Raw genomic sequence first — 19445 nt, 5'->3', positions numbered from 1 at the left:
ATTTTGAGCCAAAATGGCGTCCGAGCGGCCCCCAGTTTCTCTTCATTTTTTTTACAGCTTTACCACGCCCACTTTTAGCAGACACGCGTGTTGGCGAGCATGGCTTCGTCGGCTAAAAAGAGAGCGGTAGGTCTGGGAGTGGAAAAAGAACCGGAAAGTGATAACGGCTCCGACGAGAGCCCGGGAGAAGATGGAAATTCCACGGGGGAGGAGAGCGAAGCGTCGGAAGTAGACAATGAGGTCGGGGAGAAGTTCATTATTTTATTGAGTCGGCCTTGCTAGCTAGCGAATGCGCATGCTCGTTGCTAACACTTGCGTTGTGTCACTCAGGAGGTTACAGTGGATTTCGAAGCTCACACAATCGCACACAGCGACTTCAACGGCATCAAAAAACTCCTGCAACAGGTTTGGAAAGCACGTTTATTGTCGTTTAAACCAGCACGGCGCCAGTGTATGTTCGCTGTGTTTGACTGCCGCCCCCTGTGGTTTGTTGTGGTACTGCAGCTCTTCCTGAAGGCTCACGTCAACATCTCGGAGATGACTGACATCATCATCCAGCAGAGTCACGTGGGAAGTGTCGTCAAGGTGAGTTAACCTTCCTCTTGTGTTAGCTTTCTGTTACCATCTCTTATGTTAACGGGTCGGTTTTGACCCACGTCTTAAATCAGCTGTAAAATACACTAATCAATCAATCAATCAATGTTTACTTATATAGCCCTAAATCACTAGTGTCTCAAAGGGCTGCACAAACCACCACGACATCCTCGGTAGGCCCACATAAGGGCAAGGAAAACTCACACCCAGTGGGACATCGGTGACAATAATGACCCAGTGGGACGTCGGTGACAATAATGACTATGAGAACCTTAGAGAGGAGGAAAGCAATGGATGTCGAGCGGGTCTAACATGATACTGTGAAAGTTCAATCCACAATGGATCCAACACAGTCGCGAGAGTCCAGTCCAAAGCGGATCCAACAAAGCAGCGAGAGTCCCGTTCACAGCGGAGCCAGCTGGAAACCATCCCAAGCGGAGGCGGATCAGCAGCGCAGAGATGTCCCCAGCCGATACACAGGCGAGCAGTACATGGCCACCGGATCGGACCGGACCCCCTCCACAAGGGAGAGTGGGACATAGAAGAAAAAGAAAAGAAACGGCAGATCAACTGGTCTAAAAAGGGAGTCTATTTAAAGGCTAGAGTATACAAATGAGTTTTAAGGTGAGACTTAAATGCTTCTACTGAGGTGGCATCTCGAACTGTTACCGGGAGGGCATTCCAGAGTACTGGAGCCCGAACGGAAAACGCTCTATAGCCCGCAGACTTTTTTTGGGCTTTGGGAATCACTAACAAGCCGGAGTCCTTTGAACGCAGATTTCTTGCCGGGACATATGGTACAATACAATCGGCAAGATAGGATGGAGCTAGACCGTGTAAAAACAATTATCTATCATCCAATTTGTTTCTCATCTCTTGGTTACCTCGTTAGGCTTCCTTATCCTTGAAAATATTGGTTTTAATATTTTTGGTTTGGGCCATTGGGCCTTTTTTTGTCAGTTTACCCCTCGATTTCAATTTTTAAAAATGGTAAAACGAACCTCAAGAGAATCATATAAATAAAAAAAAGGTTGTTGTGTTACCTAACTATTACTAAGGGGTATTAGAACACCTCTCTTAAATAAATGTGTTTTATTTATTTTTTCATTTTAAGAATTTTAACTTTAGTAACATCTATCAATCAATCAATCAATGTTTATTTATATAGCCCCAAATCACAAATGTCTCAAAGGACTGCACAAATCATTACGACTACAACATCCTCGGAAGAACCCACAAAAGGGCAAGGAAAACTCACACCCAGTGGGCAGGGAGAATTCACATCCAGTGGGACGCCAGTGACAATGCTGACTATGAGAAACCTTGGAGAGGACCTCTGATGTGGGCAACCCCCCCCCCTCTAGGGGACCGAAAGCAATGGATGTCGAGCGGGTCTAACATGATACTGTGAAAGTTCAATCCATAGTGGCTCCAACACAGCCGCGAGAGTTCAGTTCAAGCGGATCCAAGACAGCAGCAGGAAACCATCCCAAGCGGAGGCGGATCAGCAGCGTAGATGGTGTTACGGGTCAATTTCGACCCATATATATTTACTTCAAGAAAAAGGCTAAAACGTATTTTTTTCAGCAACAGAAATCCAACATCAAACAAACAACAACCAATCACGCAAATTAAACCAAGAGAAATAGATTACTAGTTCCAAAACTAATAAAAAAAACAAAATCAAAGTGGCAAAAAGTGACACTTTTAGTGTCCGTCTTTTGTTTGTTTTTGTACAGGATAACAAGGTAAAATGAGAGTCCACTAAAGCTCACATGATTGGGAGAGGAGCTGGTTGTCAGTGTGTTCAGTTTCGGCTCTTATCATTGCTCTATCATCTTATTTTTATAACTGGGTCGAAACCGACCCTAACAACACCAAGGGCATGATTTCTACCAGAGCATTTTATAATTTAGTGAAAAAAATTAAAATGTTTTATTTTGTTGACAAAGAGGTTCCTGACAAAGTCAAAAAGCTTTGATGCAAAAAAATAAATGTATGTGGTGTTTTTATGCATTTAAAAACTAAAACGGGTCGGTGCCGACCCTAACACAAGACGAAGGTTAATTGACATATTTAAAGGCCTCCTGAAATGAGATTTTCTTATTCAAACGGGGATTGCAGGTCTAGGTTATGTGTCATACTTGATCAATATTGCCATATTTTTGCTGAAAGGATTTAGAATAGAATAGAATGAACTTTATTGTCATTATATTTGCATATAACGAGATTAACGATTCCAATTTAAGGAGCGGTAGTGGGAACAAATATGGGGTGAAATAAATGACATAAGAGGTAAAAATGAAAAACTAACAATTGAAATAAAATGACTACTATCCAATAAAAATAATAAGCAATCCTGTACAATATACAAAACACTATAGAAGTACAAAATACAACAAAGTACAATATACAGAGCGTAGAGTACCGAAGTAATAAATAACAATCAGTGTCGGATGTGTAGGAGCCTAAATGCTGTTTAAGTTAATTTACATTTTATGGAAGGTGCTTTATGTTTATTCAGCCAAAAGGGGACTATTTACTTTATTTGCATGTTAAGAAAATTTATATCAATCAATCAATCAATGTTTACTTATATAGCCCTAAATCACTAGTGTCTCAAAGGGCTGCACAAACCACCACGACATCCTCGGTAGGCCCACATAAGGGCAAGGAAAACTCACACCCAGTGGGACGTCGGTGACAATGATGACTATGAGAACCTTGGAGAGGAGGAAAGCAATGGATGTCGAGCGGGTCTAACATGATACTGTGAAAGTTCAATCCACAATGGATCCAACACAGTCGCGAGAGTCCAGTCCAAAGCGGATCCAACACAGCAGCGAGAGTCCCGTTCACAGCGGAGCCAGCAGGAAACCATCCCAAGCGGAGGCGGATCAGCAGCGTAGAGATGTCCCCAGCCGATACACAGGCAAGCAGTACATGGCCACCGGATCGGACCGGACCCCTTCCACAAAGGAGAGTGGGACATAGAAGAAAAAGAAAAGAAACGGCAGATCAACTGGTCTAAAAAGGGAGTCTATTTAAAGGCTAGAGTATACAAATGAGTTTTAAGGTGAGACTTAAATGCTTCTACTGAGGTGGCATCTCGAACTGTTACCGGGAGGGCATTCCAGAGTACCGGAACCCGAACGGAAAACGCTCTATAGCCCGCAGACTTTTATATTGAAAGCTTAGAGTAATTATATAAAGCTCACTTTAGTTGTAATTATTACATTTGTCAAAATGATTTGATGACGTAACTGTTTTAAGTGCATATATGGCGGAAGGATCTGTGTGGTAAGGTGTTTTTTGGACGCAAGGTGTTATGGGTAATGGCTGTCAGGTGCGGTGGAATCGAGCCACGCAGTTTTTTGACCTCACTCATACTTTTTCTAACTAGTACTGCAACAAACTCTCTTTATTTTGTCATTCATTTGTTCCCACATTGTGACTGTTTAATGTTTTGAATTATTAAGATCACAAGTAAACCATACAAACGAAGAAGAACGTCTGGAGTTTTGTTTTGTTGTTGCCGCATCAAGCGGAGCGAATGTGATAGTAGAGGAGCGTCAGGCTTAAGGCTACTTTAGGAATCTACAGGATGTATTGCACTCGAAGGGTAGTATTGCACAGTAGGGTATTAGGACATGATATTTTATAGGGGTGAATTATTATTATTTTAAGTTAGAGTTCAACACGGTGACAGCTTTGGGAAAGAAGCTGTCCCTGAGCCTGTTTGTTCCGGCTCTGATGCACCTGTAGCGCCTGCCTGATGGTATCAAGCCGAACAGGTGGAAGCCAGGGTGTGTAGAGAACATCGACGATAAAGTTTGCAACTTTTGGTGCTGATAAAAAAGCATTGCCTTTACGGGAAGTCGCAGACGATGACGTCACAAGGGTGGGGGCTCCTCACATCCTCATATTGTTTATAATAAATGATAAATGATAAATGGGTTGTACTTGTATAGCGCTTTTCTACCTTCAAGGTACTCAAAGCGCTTTGACACTACTTCCACATTTACCCATTCACACACACATTCACACACTGATGGAGGGAGCTGCCATGCAAGGCGCCAACCAGCACCCATCAGGAGCAAGGGTGAAGTGTCTTGCTCAGGACACAACGGACGTGACGAGGTTGGTACTAGGTGGGAGTTGAACCAGGGCCCCTCGGGTTGCGCACGGCCACTCTCCCACTGCGCCACGCTGTTCCTATGAGAGCCTCCAGCAGCAAGATCTATTCGGACCGAGAAAACGACAATTTTTCCATTAATTTGAGCGAGGATGAAAGATTCGTGGAAGATGATATTGATAGGAAGGACTAGAAGAAAGAAAAAAGAAAAAAAAAGGCGATTGCTTTGAGACGGATTCCGATGTTTTTAGACACATTTACTAGGATAATTCTGGGAAATCCCTTATCTTTCTATTGGGACTCTTGCGACTGTTTTGGATCCATTATGGATTGAACTTTCACAGTATCATGTTAGACCCGCTCGACATCCATTGCCTTCCTCCTCTCCAAGGTTCTCATAGTCATCATTGTCACCGACCTCCCACTGGGTGTGAGTTTTCCTTGCCCTTATGTGGGCCAACCGAGGATGTGGTAGTGGTTTGTGCAGCCCTTTGAGACACTAGTGATTTAGGGCTATATAAGTAAACATTGATTGATTGATTGATTGATAGTGTTTTAGTGAGATTAGATAGTACCTGATAGTTGGAGGGGTGTGTCCACGGGTGTCTTGATGCAAGTCTCTAAGGGAAGTCGACAGCAGCTGCATGCATGCAAGCTCAGCTGATCTCCAGTAAGAGGCGACTTTTTACCACAATTTTCTCACCGAAACCTGCCGGTTGACATGTGGTCGGGAACCATGTTCGCTTGACCGCTCTAATCCATAGTAAAGTTTCACCTCGGGGAATTTTAAACAAAGAAACACCGTGTTTGTGTGGCTAAAGGCTAAAGCTTCCCACCTCCATCTTTCTACTTTGACTTCTCCATTATTAATTGAACAAATTCAGCAACACAGATGTCCAGAATTCTGTTTAATTGGGCGATGAAAAGAGACGACTTTTAGCCGCAAATGGTGCTGCGCTAATATGTCCCCTGCAACCCGGGACGTCACGCGCACGCGTCATCATTCCGCGACGTTTTCAACAAGAAACTCCGCGGGAAATTTAAAATTGTAATTTAGTAAACTAAAAAGGCCGTATTGGCATGTGTTGCAATGTTAATATTTCATCATTGATATATAAACTATCAGACTGCGTGGTCGCTAGTAGTGGCTTTCAGTAGGCTTTTAATATTTCAGTTTGTTAAAATGCGTCCAGCCTTCCCGGCAAGGTTTATTCAGGTGTACTGGAGAGGAGGCTACGGCGGATAGTCGAACCTCGGACCCAGGAGGAACAGTGTGGTTTTCGTCTTGGTCGTGGAACTGTGGACCAGCTCTATACTCTCGGCAGGGTTCTTGAGGGTGCATGGGAGTTTGCCCAACCAGTCTACATGTGCTTTGGGGACTTGGAGAAGGGCATTTGACCGTGTCCCTCGGGAAGTCCTGCGGGGAGTGCTCAGAGGCTATGGGGTACCGGACTGTCTTATTGTGGCGGTCCGCTCCCTGTACGATCAGTGTCAGAGCTTGGTCTGCTTTGCCGGCAGTAAGTCGGACACGTTTCCAGTGAGGGTTGGACTCCGCCAAGGCTGTCGTTTGTCACTGATTCTGTTCATAACTTTTATGGACAGAATGTCTAGGCGCAGTCAAGGCGTTGAGGGGTTCCGGTTTGGTGGCCGCGGGATTGGGTCTCTGCTTTTTGCAGATGATGTGGTCCTGATGGCTTCATCTGGCCGGGATCTTCAGCTCTCGCTGGATCGGTTCGCAGCCGAGTGTGAAGCGGCCGGAATGAGAATCAGCACCTCCAAATCCGAGTCCATGGTTCTCTCCCGGAAAAGGGTGGAGTGCCATCTCCGGGTTGGGGAGGAGACTCTGCCCCTAGTGGAGGAGTTCAAGTACCTAGGAGTCTTGTTCACGAGTGGGGGAAGAGTGGATCGTGAGATCGACAGGCGGATCGGTGCGGCGTCTTCAGTAATGCGGACGTTGTACCGATCTGTTGTGGTGAAGAAGGAGCTGAGCCAGAAGGCAAAGCTCTCAATTTACCGGTCGATCTACTAGGGGTGTGGGAAAAAATCGATTCGAATTGCGATTCTCACGCTATGCGATTCAGAATTGATTCTCATTTAAAAAAAAAACATATATTTAAAATGTTTTTTTTTTTTTTTAAATCAACCCAACAAAACAATACACAGCAATACTATAACAATGCAATCCAATTCCAAAACCAAACCCGACCCAGCAACACTCAGAACTGCAATAAACAGAGCAATTGAGAGGAGACACAAACACCACACATAACAAACCAAAAGTAGTGAAACAAAATGAATATTATCAACAACAGTATCAATATTAGTTATAATTTCAGCATAGCAGTGATTAAAAATCCCTCATTGACATCATTAGACATTTATTATGATTAAAAAAAGAACAATAGTGTCACAGTGGCTTACACTTGCATGGCATCTCATAAGCTTGACAACACACTGTGTCCAATGTTTTCACAAAGATAAAATAAGTCATATTTTTGGTTCGTTTAATAGTTAAAACCAGGGGCGCTCACACTTTTTCTGCAGGCGAGCTACTTTTCAATTGACCAAGTCGAGGAGATCTACCTCATTCCTATTTATAATTTATATTTATTTATTTATGAAAGAGACATTTTTGTAAACAAGTTAAATGTGTTTAATGATAATACAAGCATGTGTAACACATATAGAGGTCTTTCTTTCACAAAGACAAGAATATAAGTTGGTGTATTACCTGATTCTGATGACTTGCATTGATTGGAATCAGACAGTAATGATGATAACGCCCACATTTTCAAATGGAGGAGAAAAAAAGTTGTCCTTTCTGTACAATACCACATGAAAGTGGTTGGTTATTGGCATCTAATTCATCCAGCTTCCATACACTTTACAAGAAAAACATTGGCGGCAAATTCCGTAGCTTGCTTGATTGACATTCACGGCACCCGAGGGTCTTGTGAGATGACGCTGGCTGCTGCCAGTTCATTATTATGAAAAAATGACAGAGAGGAAGGCGAGAAACACTTTTTATTTCAACAGACTTTCGCGCCGTCCCTTCCGTCAAAACTCTAAAGGCCGACTGCACATTTCCTATCTTCACAATAAAAGCCCTGCTTCATGCTGCCTGCGCTAACAAAATAAGAGTCTCAGAAAGCTGGCGTGCACAAGTGATGTGCACGCCAGCTTTCTGAGGGATCGCTTGTGCACGCCAGTTTTCCGAGACTCTGTATTTAGTTAGCGCAGGCAGTATGAAGCAGGGCTTTTATTGTGAAGATAGGAAATGTGCAGTCGGCCTTTAGAGTTTTGACGGAAGGTACGGCGCGAGAGTCTGTTGAAATAAAAAGTGTTTCTCGCCTTCCTCTCGGTCATATTTTCATAATAATGATCTTGCAGCAGCCAGCGTCATCTCACAAGACCCTCCGGTACCGTGAATGTCAAATAAGTGACGTCTTGGTGAAGATTGATGATCACTCATTTTTAGGTCTATTTTTTTTAAAAGCCTGGCTCAAGATCGACTGACACACCCCCCGCGGTCGACTGGTAGCTCGCGATCGACGTAATGGGTACCCCTGGTCTAGACAATGTATTTCATGTACCAGTCCTTTATCTCTTCAAAGAGAACATTTCGGACATTTTGTGCCTTTGAACATGTAAGCGAGCACCTTATCCTGCACGGCAGGTCACAAGCACCACATTCACGTGCCTTCTGTAGCGTACAGTGACACCTTCTGGTCTAGTTAAGACATTTAAGTTCAGTTAAATGTTATGATGTTATTTGAGTGTTTAGTTTGATGCTATCCTGTAGTGTATATGGCAGGGCTTACTGTTTACTGGTGAAGCTAATGTGTACTAAATGCCAATTATTACTGGTATATGCTATATTGTGTATCCGTGATATATTATTGCACTAAGGTGATATGTACTATTACTACGTAGGCTATGTTATTCTATACTAATTGGTTATGATGTTCTTATCCGTTTACTGCAGAACCACCAATACTTAACAGTGTTGGACCATTCAGCCAATCCATTGTAACCTCCCATGCCTACTAAACAAGTAAACTGCCATATGCCAAACGAACTGTCCTGTCCATTGTGTCCTGACCGACGCCCCGGGGGCGAATGAGACTACCTTTATAGAACCATACAGTCCTTTATAACTCTCCACAACACGTTTTGATACATTTTTGCTCACAAATATTTATTCAATTAAATTATTTTGACGTAAAACAAATCAAAGTCACAAAATTCAAACGTTAAAAAACAAGCGTTCATCATTGACGAATTAACCAGAATTTTTAGACAAAGAATTAATTTTTTTTTTTACATTTTATTTGTTCTACACTGATTTTTTTAAAACTGAAATTTAAAACACTGTGTTTTAACAAACGCCGAGTGTGAAGCGACCGGAATGAGAATCAGCACCTCCAAGTACGAGTCCATGGTTCTCGTCCGGAAAAGGGTGGAGTTCCATCCCCGGGTTGGGGAGGAGACCCTGCCCCAAGTGGAGGAGTTCAAGTACCTAGGGGTCTTGTTCACGAGTGAGGGAAGAGTGGATCGTGAGATCGACAGGCGGATCGGTGCGGCGTCTTCAGTAATGCGGACGTTGTACCGATCCGTTGTGGTGAAGAAGGAGCTGAGCCGGAAGGCAAAGCTCTCAATTTACCGGTCGATCTACGTTCCTTCGGCTGTCGCCCAGCTCACAATGCACCTTAAGGCTCTGGATGCTGTGGGGCTGTCTTGGTTGACAAGACTTTGCAGCATCGCTTAGACATCGGGGGCGGTACCTCTGGATTGGCAGACCGGGGTGGTGGTTCCTCTCTTTAAGAAGGGGGACCGGAGGGTGTGTTCCAACTATCGTGGGATCACACTCCTCAGCCTTCCCGGGAAGGTTTATTCAGGTGTACTGGAGAGGAGGCTACGTCGGACAGTCGAACCTCGGATTCAGGAGGAACAGTGTGGTTTTCGTCCTGGTCGTGGAACTGTGGACCAGCTCTATACTCTCGGCAGGGTTCTTGAGGGTGCATGGGAGTTTGCCCAACCAGTCTACATGTGCTTTGTGGACTTGGAGAAGGCATTCGACCGTGTCCCTCGGGAAGTCCTGTGGGGAGTGCTCAGAGAGTATGGGGTATCGGACTGTCTTATTGTGGCGGTCCGCTCCCTGTACGATCAGTGCCAGAGCTTGGTTCGCATTGCCGGCAGTAAGTCGAACACGTTTCCAGTGAGGGTTGGACTCCGCCAAGGCTGTCCTTTGTCACCCATTCTGTTCATAACTTTTATGGACAGAATTTCTAGGCGCAGTCAAGGCGTTGAGGGGTTCCGGTTTGGTAACCGCAGGATTAGGTCTCTGCTTTTTGCAGATGATGTGGTCCTGATGGCTTCATCTGACCGGGATCTTCAGCTCTCGCTGGATCGGTTCGCAGCCGAGTGTGAAGCGACCGGAATGAGAATCAGCACCTCCAAGTCCGAGTCCATGGTTCTCGCCCGGAAAAGGGTGGAGTGCCATCTCCGGGTTGGGGAGGAGACCCTGCCCCAAGTGGAGGAGTTCAAGTACCTAGGAGTCTTGTTCACGAGTGAGGGAAGAGTGGATCGTGAGATCGACAGGCGGATCGGTGCGGCGTCTTCAGTAATGCGGACGTTGTACCGATCCGTTGTGGTGAAGAAGGAGCTGAGCCGGAAGGCAAAGCTCTCAATTTACCGGTCGATCTACGTTCCCATCCTCACCTATGGTCATGAGCTTTGGGTCATGACCGAAAGGATAAGATCACGGGTACAAGCGGCCGAAATGAGTTTCCTCCGCCGTGTGGCGGGGCTCTCCCTTAGAGATAGGGTGAGAAGCTCTGCCATCCAGGAGGAACTCAAAGTAAAGCCGCTGCTCCTTCACATCGAGAGGAGCCAGATGAGGTGGTTCGGGCATCTGGTCAGGATGCCACCCGAACGCCTCCCTAGGGAGGTGTTTAGGGCACGTCCAACCGGTAGGAGGCCACGGGGAAGACCCAGGACACGTTGGGAAGACTATGTCTCCCGGCTGGCCTGGGAACGCCTCGGGATCCCCCGGGAAGAGCTAGACGAAGTGGCTGGGGAGAGGGAAGTCTGGGTTTCCCTGCTTAGGCTGTTGCCCCCGCGACCCGACCACGGATAAGCGGAAGATGATGGATGGATGGATGGATCTACGTTCCCATCCTCACCTATGGTCATGAGCTTTGAGTCGTGACCGAAAGGATAAGATCACGGGTACAAGCGGCCGAAATGAGTTTCCTCCGCCGTGTGGTGGGTCTCTCCCTTAGCGATAGGGTGAGAAGCTCTGCCATCCGGGAGGAACTCAAAGTAAAGCCGCTGCTCCTTCACATCGAGAGGAGCCAGATAAGGTGGTTCGGGCATCTGGTCATGATGCCACCCGAACGCCTCCCTAGGGAGGTGTTTAGGGCACGTCCAACCGGTAGGAGGCCACGGGGAAGACCCAGGACACGTTGGGAAGACTATGTCTCCCGGCTGGCCTGGGAACGCCTCGGGATCCCCCGGGAAGAGCTAGACGAAGTGGCTGGGGAAAGGGAAGTCTGGGTTTCCCTGCTTAGGTTGTTGCCCCCGCGACCCGACCTCGGATAAGCGGAAGAAGATGGATGGATGGATGTTTTAACAAACTGATTTTTTTAAACACAAAATGCTTTTTTCACATTTTTTTATTCGATGAAATTGACAGCAAAATATGATGAAAATTTCAAACACCAAAAAAATACAGTTTCATAATTCAGTTTCCAAAAAAAAGCTTTTGTAATAAAGACACTAATTAACCACTATACTAGTCTACTTGTATTTTACTTTAGTTACAGATATTAAGCATATTATTTGGTTTGGCTCCAGCAAGCGGAGGTGCCAGAGGACAGCGACGACGAGGACCCAGATGAAGTGTTTGGGTTCATCACCATGTTAAACCTCACAGAAAGAAAGGTAATTGTCAATGAGTCCAGCCTGTGGGCGACAACACTTGACTTCATGGACGTGTGTATTTGTTGTCAGGGTGTGCAGTGCGTAGAGGAGGTGAAGGAGCTGCTCTTAGATCAGTGTGAGAAGAGCTCCGGCCACAGCGTCATGGAGCAACTGGAGAAGACTCTGAACGACACCAGCAAGCCCGTGGGTCTTCTGCTCAGTGAGCGCTTTGTCAACGTACCGCCGCAGATCGCTCTACCGCTGCACAAACAGCTCCAGTGAGTAACACCCATCGTGTGCACAGGGCTTGGTTGTCTACTAAAAGACATGTCGCTTGCAATATGAGATTGCAATTAATATCAGGACATTAAAGGCCTACTGAAACCCACTACTACCGACCACGCAGTCTGATAGTTTATATATCAATGATGAAATATTAACATTGCAACACATGCCAATACGGCCGGTTTAGTTGACTAAATTGCAATTTTAAATTTCGCGCGGAAGTATCATGCTAAAACGTCACGGTATGATGACCTCACGCATTGTAGAGGACATTTTATTCCAGCACCGTTCACAGCTATAAGTCGTCTCTTTTCATCGCATAATTCCACAGTATTATAGACATCTGTGTTGCTGAATCTTTTGCAATTTGTCCAATTAATAATGGAGACGTCAAAGAAGAAAGGTGTAAGTGGGAAGCGGTGTATTGTGGCCGTCTTTAGCCGGTTTAGTTTACTAAATTGCAATTTTAAATTTCGCGCGGAAGTATCATGCTAAAACGTTGCGGTATGATGACGTCACGCATTGTAGAGGACATTTTGTTCCAGCACCGTTTACAGCTATAAGTCGTCTCTTTTCATCGCATAATTCCACAGTATTATAGACATCTGTGTTGCTGAATCTTTTGCAATTTGTTTAATTAATAATGGAGACGTCAAAGAAGAAAGATGTAGGTGGGAAGCGGTGTATTGCAGCCGTCTTTAGCCGGTTTAGTTTACTAAATTGCAATTTTAAATTTCGCGCGGAAGTATCATGCTAAAACGTCGCGGTATGATGACCTCACGCATTGTAGAGGACATTTTGTTCCAGCACCGTTCACAGCTATAAGTCGTCTCTTTTCATCGCATAATTCCACAGTATTATAGACATCTGTGTTGCTGAATCTTTTGCAATTTGTTCAATTAATAATGGAGACGTCAAAGAAGAAAGGTGTAAGTGGGAAGCGGTGTATTGTGGCCGTCTTTAGCCGGTTTAGTTGACTAAATTGCAATTTTAAATTTCGCGCGGAAGTATCATGCTAAAACGTCGCGGTATGATGACGTCACGCATTGTAGAGGACATTTTGTTCCAGCACCGTTCACAGCTATAAGTCGTCTCTTTTCATCGCATAATTCCACAGTATTGTAGACATCTGTGTTGCTGAATCTTTTGCAATTTGTTTAATTAATAATGGAGACATCAAAGAAGAAAGATGTAGGTGGGAAGCGGTGTATTGCGGCCGTCTTTAGCCGGTTTAGTTGACTAAATTGCAATTTTAAATTTCGCGCGGAAGTATAATGCTAAAACGTCGCGGTATGATGACGTCACGCATTGTAGAGGACATTTTGTTCCAGCACCGTTCACAGCTATAAGTCGTCTCTTTTCATCGCATAATTCCACAGTATTATAGACATCTGTGTTGCTGAATCTTTTGCAATTTGTCCAATTAATAATGGAGACGTCAAAGAAGAAACATGTAGGTGGGAAGCGGTGTATTGCGGCTGTCTTTAGCCGGTTTAGTTTACTGAATTGCAATTTTAAATTTCGCGCGGAAGTATCATGCTAAAACGTCGCGGTATGATGTCACGCATTGTAGAGGACATTTTGTTCCAGCACCGTTCACAGCTATAAGTCGTCTCTTTTCATCGCATAATTCCACAGTATTATAGACATCTGTGTTGCTGAATCTTTTGCAATTTGTTTAATTAATAATGGAGACGTCAAAGAAGAAAGATGTAGGTGGGAAGCGGTGTATTGCGGCCGTCTTTAGCCGGTTTAGTTTACTAAATTGCAATTTTAAATTTCGCGCGGAAGTATCATGCTAAAACGTCGCGGTATGATGACGTCACGCATTGTAGAGGACATTTTGTTCCAGCACCGTTCACAGCTATAAGTCGTCTCTTTTCATCGCATAATTCCACAGTATTATAGACATCTGTGTTGCTGAATCTTTTGCAATTTGTTTAATTAATAATGGAGACGTCAAAGAAGAAAGATGTAGGTGGGAAGCGGTGTATTGCGGCCGTCTTTAGCCGGTTTAGTTTACTAAATTGCAATTTTAAATTTCGCGCGGAAGTATCATGCTAAAACGTCGCGGTATGATGACGTCACGCATTGTAGAGGACATTTTGTTCCAGCACCGTTCACAGCTATGAGTCGTCTCTTTTCATCGCATAATTCCACAGTATTATAGACATCTTTATTGCTGAATCTTTTGCAATTTGTTAAATTAATAATGGAGACGTCAAAGAAGAAAGATGTAGGTGGGAAGCGGTGTATTGCGGCCGTCTTTAGCAACACAAACACAGCCAGTGTTTCTTTGTTTACATTCCCGAAAGATGACGGCGAAGCTTTACTATGGAACAAAGCGGTCAAGCGAATATGGTTCCCTACCACATGTGAACTGGCATGTTTCGGCGAGAAAATGGTGGTAATAAGTCGGCTCTTACCGTAGACATGAGCGGAGAGCTTGCGTCGTTCCACGAGAAACGTGGCTTACCTCGGAGACCCTGGCGGTCACCACACCCGTGGCCACACCCCTCCAACTTTCAGGTTGTACAGGTACGACCATATAATGTCACTAAGACACTCGTAACACAATAAGCAGATAAGGGATTTTCCAGAATTATCCTAGTAGATTTGTCTAACAACATCTGAATCGCTCTGCCGTCTAGTTTTTTTTTTTTTGTAGTCCTTCACTCTCACTTTCCTCATCCACGAATCTTTCATCCTCACTCAAATTAATAGGGAAATCGTCGCTTTTTCGTTCGGAATTGCTCCTGCTGCTGGTGGCCATGATTATAAACAATGTGGGGATATGAGGAGCCCTACAACCCGTGACGTCACGCGCACATAGTCTGCTACTTCCGGTACAGGCAGGGCTTTTTTTTTAGCGACCAAAAGTTGCGAACTTTATCGTCAATGTTCTCTACTAAATCCTCTCAGCAAAAATATGGCAATATCGCAAAATGATCAAGTATGACACATAGAATGGACCTGCTATCCCCGTTTAAATAAATCTAATTTCAGTAGGCCTTTAAGTTGTATTTTTGATAATGTATTAAAACAATAGCATAGCCACATCATAACTAAATTCATGTGTAATTGTAAGGTATTTTTTTAAAACGTGAGGGAAAAGATTTTAATAGTTTGATTAAAATGGGAACATTTTGGAATTTAGTTACTAAAACTACTAGTTATAATTATAAGTAATTATAAGGGTGGTAAAAGTGGCCACATGCGTGGACAGCACCTTTTAGTTCTTATTTCCAAAATTGTGTACACTACTGAATTGAGGTCTAATGGCCTCTTATGTGGGCATTTATACTGCAATCTGGTGGTGTCAGAAGACTATAACATACAATGGAATTTGGAAAAAAAAAAGGTAAATATAAGAATTAGCATGTCACTAAACATGAAGTACACGTTTGTGTACTTATGGACTAAGTACATCATATCAAAAGATGATTCTTAGTTTTTATTCTAATTAGGGTCCAAAAAGCCCAAATAGCAAAGAGAAAAAAAAGCATATAAACAAACAGCTTGGGCTTTAACAGTTGTGGCCATTATACAAAATTATACAGATATTGAAAAAGTATGGTAAATGTTGAAAAGATTCAGAGCCTTAGAATTACTAAAATACATTTTAATGAAGTAGTGTTTTAAAAAGTTATATTAAAAAAATCTAAATAAAAAGGTACAATTATGCGGGGGAATATGTATAATGTAATGACACTTATTTTGTTGTAATATTTTATATTAAAATGAATAAATCCGATATTACAATATACATATTTTTTCAAGCAAAGAAGTCAAGCATAGTTGCTGAATCAGTAAAACAATGTAACGTTTTATTTTGTGACAGAAATTAAGACAATTAACTCAAAATTATTTTACAGAAAAAGTGATTTCTTTTTTTAATTGTTTTTTAAAAAATCGAAATAAGTAGCAATTATAATGGGGATATATATATATATATATATATATATATATATATATATATATATATTGTAATTATTTTACTTTTTAATTATTTAATGCAGGGGTGTCGATCAGGTTTTAACCGGCCCGTGGGATGAGTTTGCTAAATTTTTGAATGAAAGAAACGGCTGTTCTGAATTTGTCCACTAGATGTCACAATAGCAATTCTGTGTATGTTTGTAGATCAGGGGTCGGCAACGCGGTTCCTGAGCCACATGCGGCTCTGTGATCACTGATGTGGCTCAGCTGCATACTTGCCGACCCTCAAGATTTTTCCTGAGAGGTTGTTCGGAATTCAGTGCACTTCACAGTAAAATCCCTGGGCTAGCATTCTCCGGTTTTCACCCGCATAATCATTTTGAGGGCGTGTCGTGGTGACAATGCTTTTTACGTTCCCTTACACATATCGTCGCGCCGGTCACATGTAGCATGCGACTCCTGATTGCACAAATCATCAATTGCAAGGCATACTTGTTCTACAGCCACACGTTACACTGATGGTTGATATGAATACTTTTAACACTCTTACTAATATGCGCCACACTGTGAACCCACACCAAAGAAGAATGACAAACACATTTCGGGAGAACATCCGCACTGTAACACAACAGAAGAAATACCCAGAATCCCATGCATCTCTTCCGGGCCACATTATACACCCACCTCAACCGACACACGGAGGGGGGGAAGGGAGTTTGTATAATGTGGCCTGGAAGAGATTCATCTAAAATGAGTTTGACACCCCGGATTTAATGTATTATACACAGTTACCATATAACTAAACACTGTAATTATATGAAGTTGTATTTTGTGAGGAAAAAAGAACTAATCAAACGTTTTTGCCATTCAAAAAAAAAGAAAAAATATTTGTTTCCTGGAAAATAAACATAAATTCCGTTTTAAGTAGGTGAGTGACATATTTGTGGCCACTAGAGGGCAGCCTGCATATTTACTTGTATCTCACTAGCATTCATGGAGTTGCAGTGTAGATAAGCCGTACCTCTTCATGGCAATTTATGCAAACGTGAATGAAAGAAAATAGAAAACCCGACAAGGCTTTTATTTTGACATCTCTTAATAGTCAATTGACCCGTGCATGTTTTGTACTTTGACAACAGGGAGGAGATCACAGACGCGGAGAGGACCAACAAGCCCAGTGGGAAGTATCACTACTGTCTGATGATCAGTAAGACCTGCAAGGAGTCCACCAAGAGCATTCCTGCCAGAGGGGGCGCTCCTAAAAACGAATACATGTTCATCAACGCCGAGGAGGAGTTCTTCTATGAGGTTCGGTCACGGAAATGACACGTATGAATAAAAACATGATAGTAATGATGTTTTTGTCCGCTTGCAGCAGGCCACCCTCAAGTTCCACTTCTCCGTCCAGGCAGACGCGGATACGTGCTTGACCGGGAGGTGGTCCTTCGACGACGTCCCCATGAAGCCTTTCAGGACGGTCATGTTGATCCCGGCAGACAGGATGTCCTCCATCATGGACAAACTCAAAGAATACTTGACCGTTTGAACGGCCAAAAGACAGACATTCAAATCCCCGCAAAAATATGACTGTGAATTATGAATTTACATCATTAAAAAAATCATGTTTAACAGAATTTATTGAACTATTTTTCTAGCGATGACAAATCTTCATGAAGAGAGCTTAAACTACAGGCTTGTGAAGAAGTATCAGGACCAGAGAAAGCGGAGGACATTAAAACCCACTCAGGTGCTCTCCTGCTTTGTTAATTAGTATAAAATGTGCACTACAGTTAAAATACAACTTGTATGGTGTTGCTAATAATACAGTTTTGTTCACATCCCAGACTGTTCACTTCTTTCCCATTCTCTACTGAATGACACACCTGTCAGAAGACTGCTCAATGCTGTTATTGTTAGCAACACTGTTCACTTGGTGTCTCTCGTCCTTACAAGCTGATGCTCTGTCAGGATCCAGCAGGTCTTGCAGTATCTCTTTGCTCTCGCTAGGGGGCAGATTGTAGAAGAAGTACAGCGGGGCCATTTGAGTGAAGCTGTGCGGAGAGGACAGTAAAAACTGGTAAGAATATGAGAGTGCTCAGTTTTGAAGTATTTTTCCCCATGAAAAAGGCCAATTGAATGTATTTGTAGTGGTGAAGTACATTGCTTCTACTTTTAGTTGATTAACGTGGAGCCCAACTTAAACAATCCAATCCACTTTGTTTATATAGCACATTTAAACAACAATAACGTTTCCAAAGTGCTGCACAGCCATGTTAAAAACAATTGTAAAAAAAAATAAAATAAAACAAAAAGTATATATATATATTATGCTCCACCAATGACTGAATAAAAACAAAAAATAAATATAAAAACAAATATGATTAAAAACTATTTTAAAGGGTAAAATCAATTAAAACAGTAAAATAGAAATCAAAATGTATAAAAAACACAGAGGACCACACAACTCACGAAGTGTTAAAAGCCATCCATCCATCCATCCATCCATCATCTTCCGCTTATCCGAGGTCGGGTCGCGGGGGCAGCAGCCTAAGCAGGGAAGCCCAGACTTCCCTATCTCCAGCCACTTCGTCTAGCTCTTCCCGGGGGATCCCGAGGCGTTCCCAGGCCAGCCGGGAGACATAGTCTTCCCAACGTGTCCTGGGTCTTCCCCGTGGCCTCCTACCAGCTGGACGTGCCCTAAACACATCCCTGGGTAGGCGTTCGGGTGGCATCCTGACCAGATGCCCGAACCACTTCATCTGGCTCCTCTCGATGTGGAGGAGCAGCGGCTTGGCAGAGCTTCTCACCCTATCTCTAAGGGAGAGACCCGCCACACGGCGGAGGAAACTCATTTCGGCCGCTTGTACCCGTGATCTTATCCTTTCGGTCATGACCCAAAGCTCGTGACCATAGGTGAGGATGGGAACGTAGATCGACCGGTAAATTGAGAGCTTTGCCTTCCGGCTCAGCTCCTTCTTCACCACAACGGATCGATACAACGTCCGCATTACTGAGGACGCCGCACCGATCCGCCTGTCGATCTCACTATCCACTCTTCCCCCACTCGTGAACAAGACTCCTAGGTACTTGAACTCCTCCACTTGGGGCAGGGGTGATAAAAGCCAAAGAATAAAAGTGGGTCTTAAGACGAGACTTAAAACACTCCACTGTGGAAGCAGTTTGAACATGGAGGGGCAGAGTGTTCCAGAGCTTAGGGCCGACCACAGAAAAGGCCCCTGTCTCCCCTGGTCTTAAGTCTGGTCTTGGGCACCACGAGCTGGAACTGGCTCTCGGACCTCAGAGCGCGCGCAGGAATGTAAATTTGGATGAGGTCCGAGATATATTGAGGTGCCGGTCCATGTAAAGATTTAAAAACAAACAGCAATGTTTTAAAATCAATTCTAAAATGAACAGGGAGCCAGTCCAAACTCTGAAGAATTGGGGTTATATGCTGGCGTTTCCTGGCCCCTGTTAAAAGTCCTGCTGCCGCGTTCTGGACTAACTGCAACCGGGAGAGAGCTTTTTGGCTAATGCCAGCATTGCAGTAGTCCAGGCGACTTGAAATAAAAGC

The 19445-nt window shown here is 43.7% G+C and overlaps 1 protein-coding gene across 2 annotated transcripts; it reads left to right on the top strand.

The window, feature by feature from the left end:
* The first annotated feature begins 54 nt into the window (after window positions 1-54).
* LOC133557240 (protein BCCIP homolog) lies at window positions 55-17508 on the top strand. Of its 2 annotated transcripts, XM_061907558.1 has the most exons (7): window positions 55-240; window positions 331-405; window positions 505-585; window positions 11588-11674; window positions 11744-11931; window positions 17014-17182; window positions 17250-17508. In XM_061907558.1, the coding sequence occupies exons 1-7, from the start codon at window positions 100-102 to the stop codon at window positions 17418-17420; spliced, it is 912 nt and encodes a 303-aa protein (XP_061763542.1). In that variant the 5' UTR covers window positions 55-99; the 3' UTR covers window positions 17421-17508. The 2 variants fall into 2 exon arrangements, with proteins under 2 accessions (XP_061763542.1, XP_061763544.1); XM_061907560.1 differs by having other exon boundaries at window positions 92-240; window positions 11588-11931.
* The last annotated feature ends 1937 nt before the right edge of the window (window positions 17509-19445 follow it).

The sequence above is a fragment of the Nerophis ophidion genome, linkage group LG08 (assembly GCF_033978795.1).
Source record: "Nerophis ophidion isolate RoL-2023_Sa linkage group LG08, RoL_Noph_v1.0, whole genome shotgun sequence".
Lineage (NCBI taxonomy): Eukaryota > Metazoa > Chordata > Actinopteri > Syngnathiformes > Syngnathidae > Nerophis > Nerophis ophidion.
The sequence above is the reverse complement of the archived record's forward strand: the minus strand, read 5'-3'. Positions and strand labels throughout refer to the sequence as shown.

Coding starts and splice junctions, on each gene's coding strand:
- LOC133557240 (XM_061907560.1), top strand. CDS start 100: ATGGCTTCGTCGGCTAAAAAGAGAGCGGTAGGTCTGGGAGTGGAAAAA. Junction 241..330: donor CGTCGGAAGTAGACAATGAG/GTCGGGGAGAAG, acceptor TGTGTCACTCAG/GAGGTTACAGTGGATTTCGA. Junction 17,183..17,249: donor AGGAGGAGTTCTTCTATGAG/GTTCGGTCACGG, acceptor GTCCGCTTGCAG/CAGGCCACCCTCAAGTTCCA.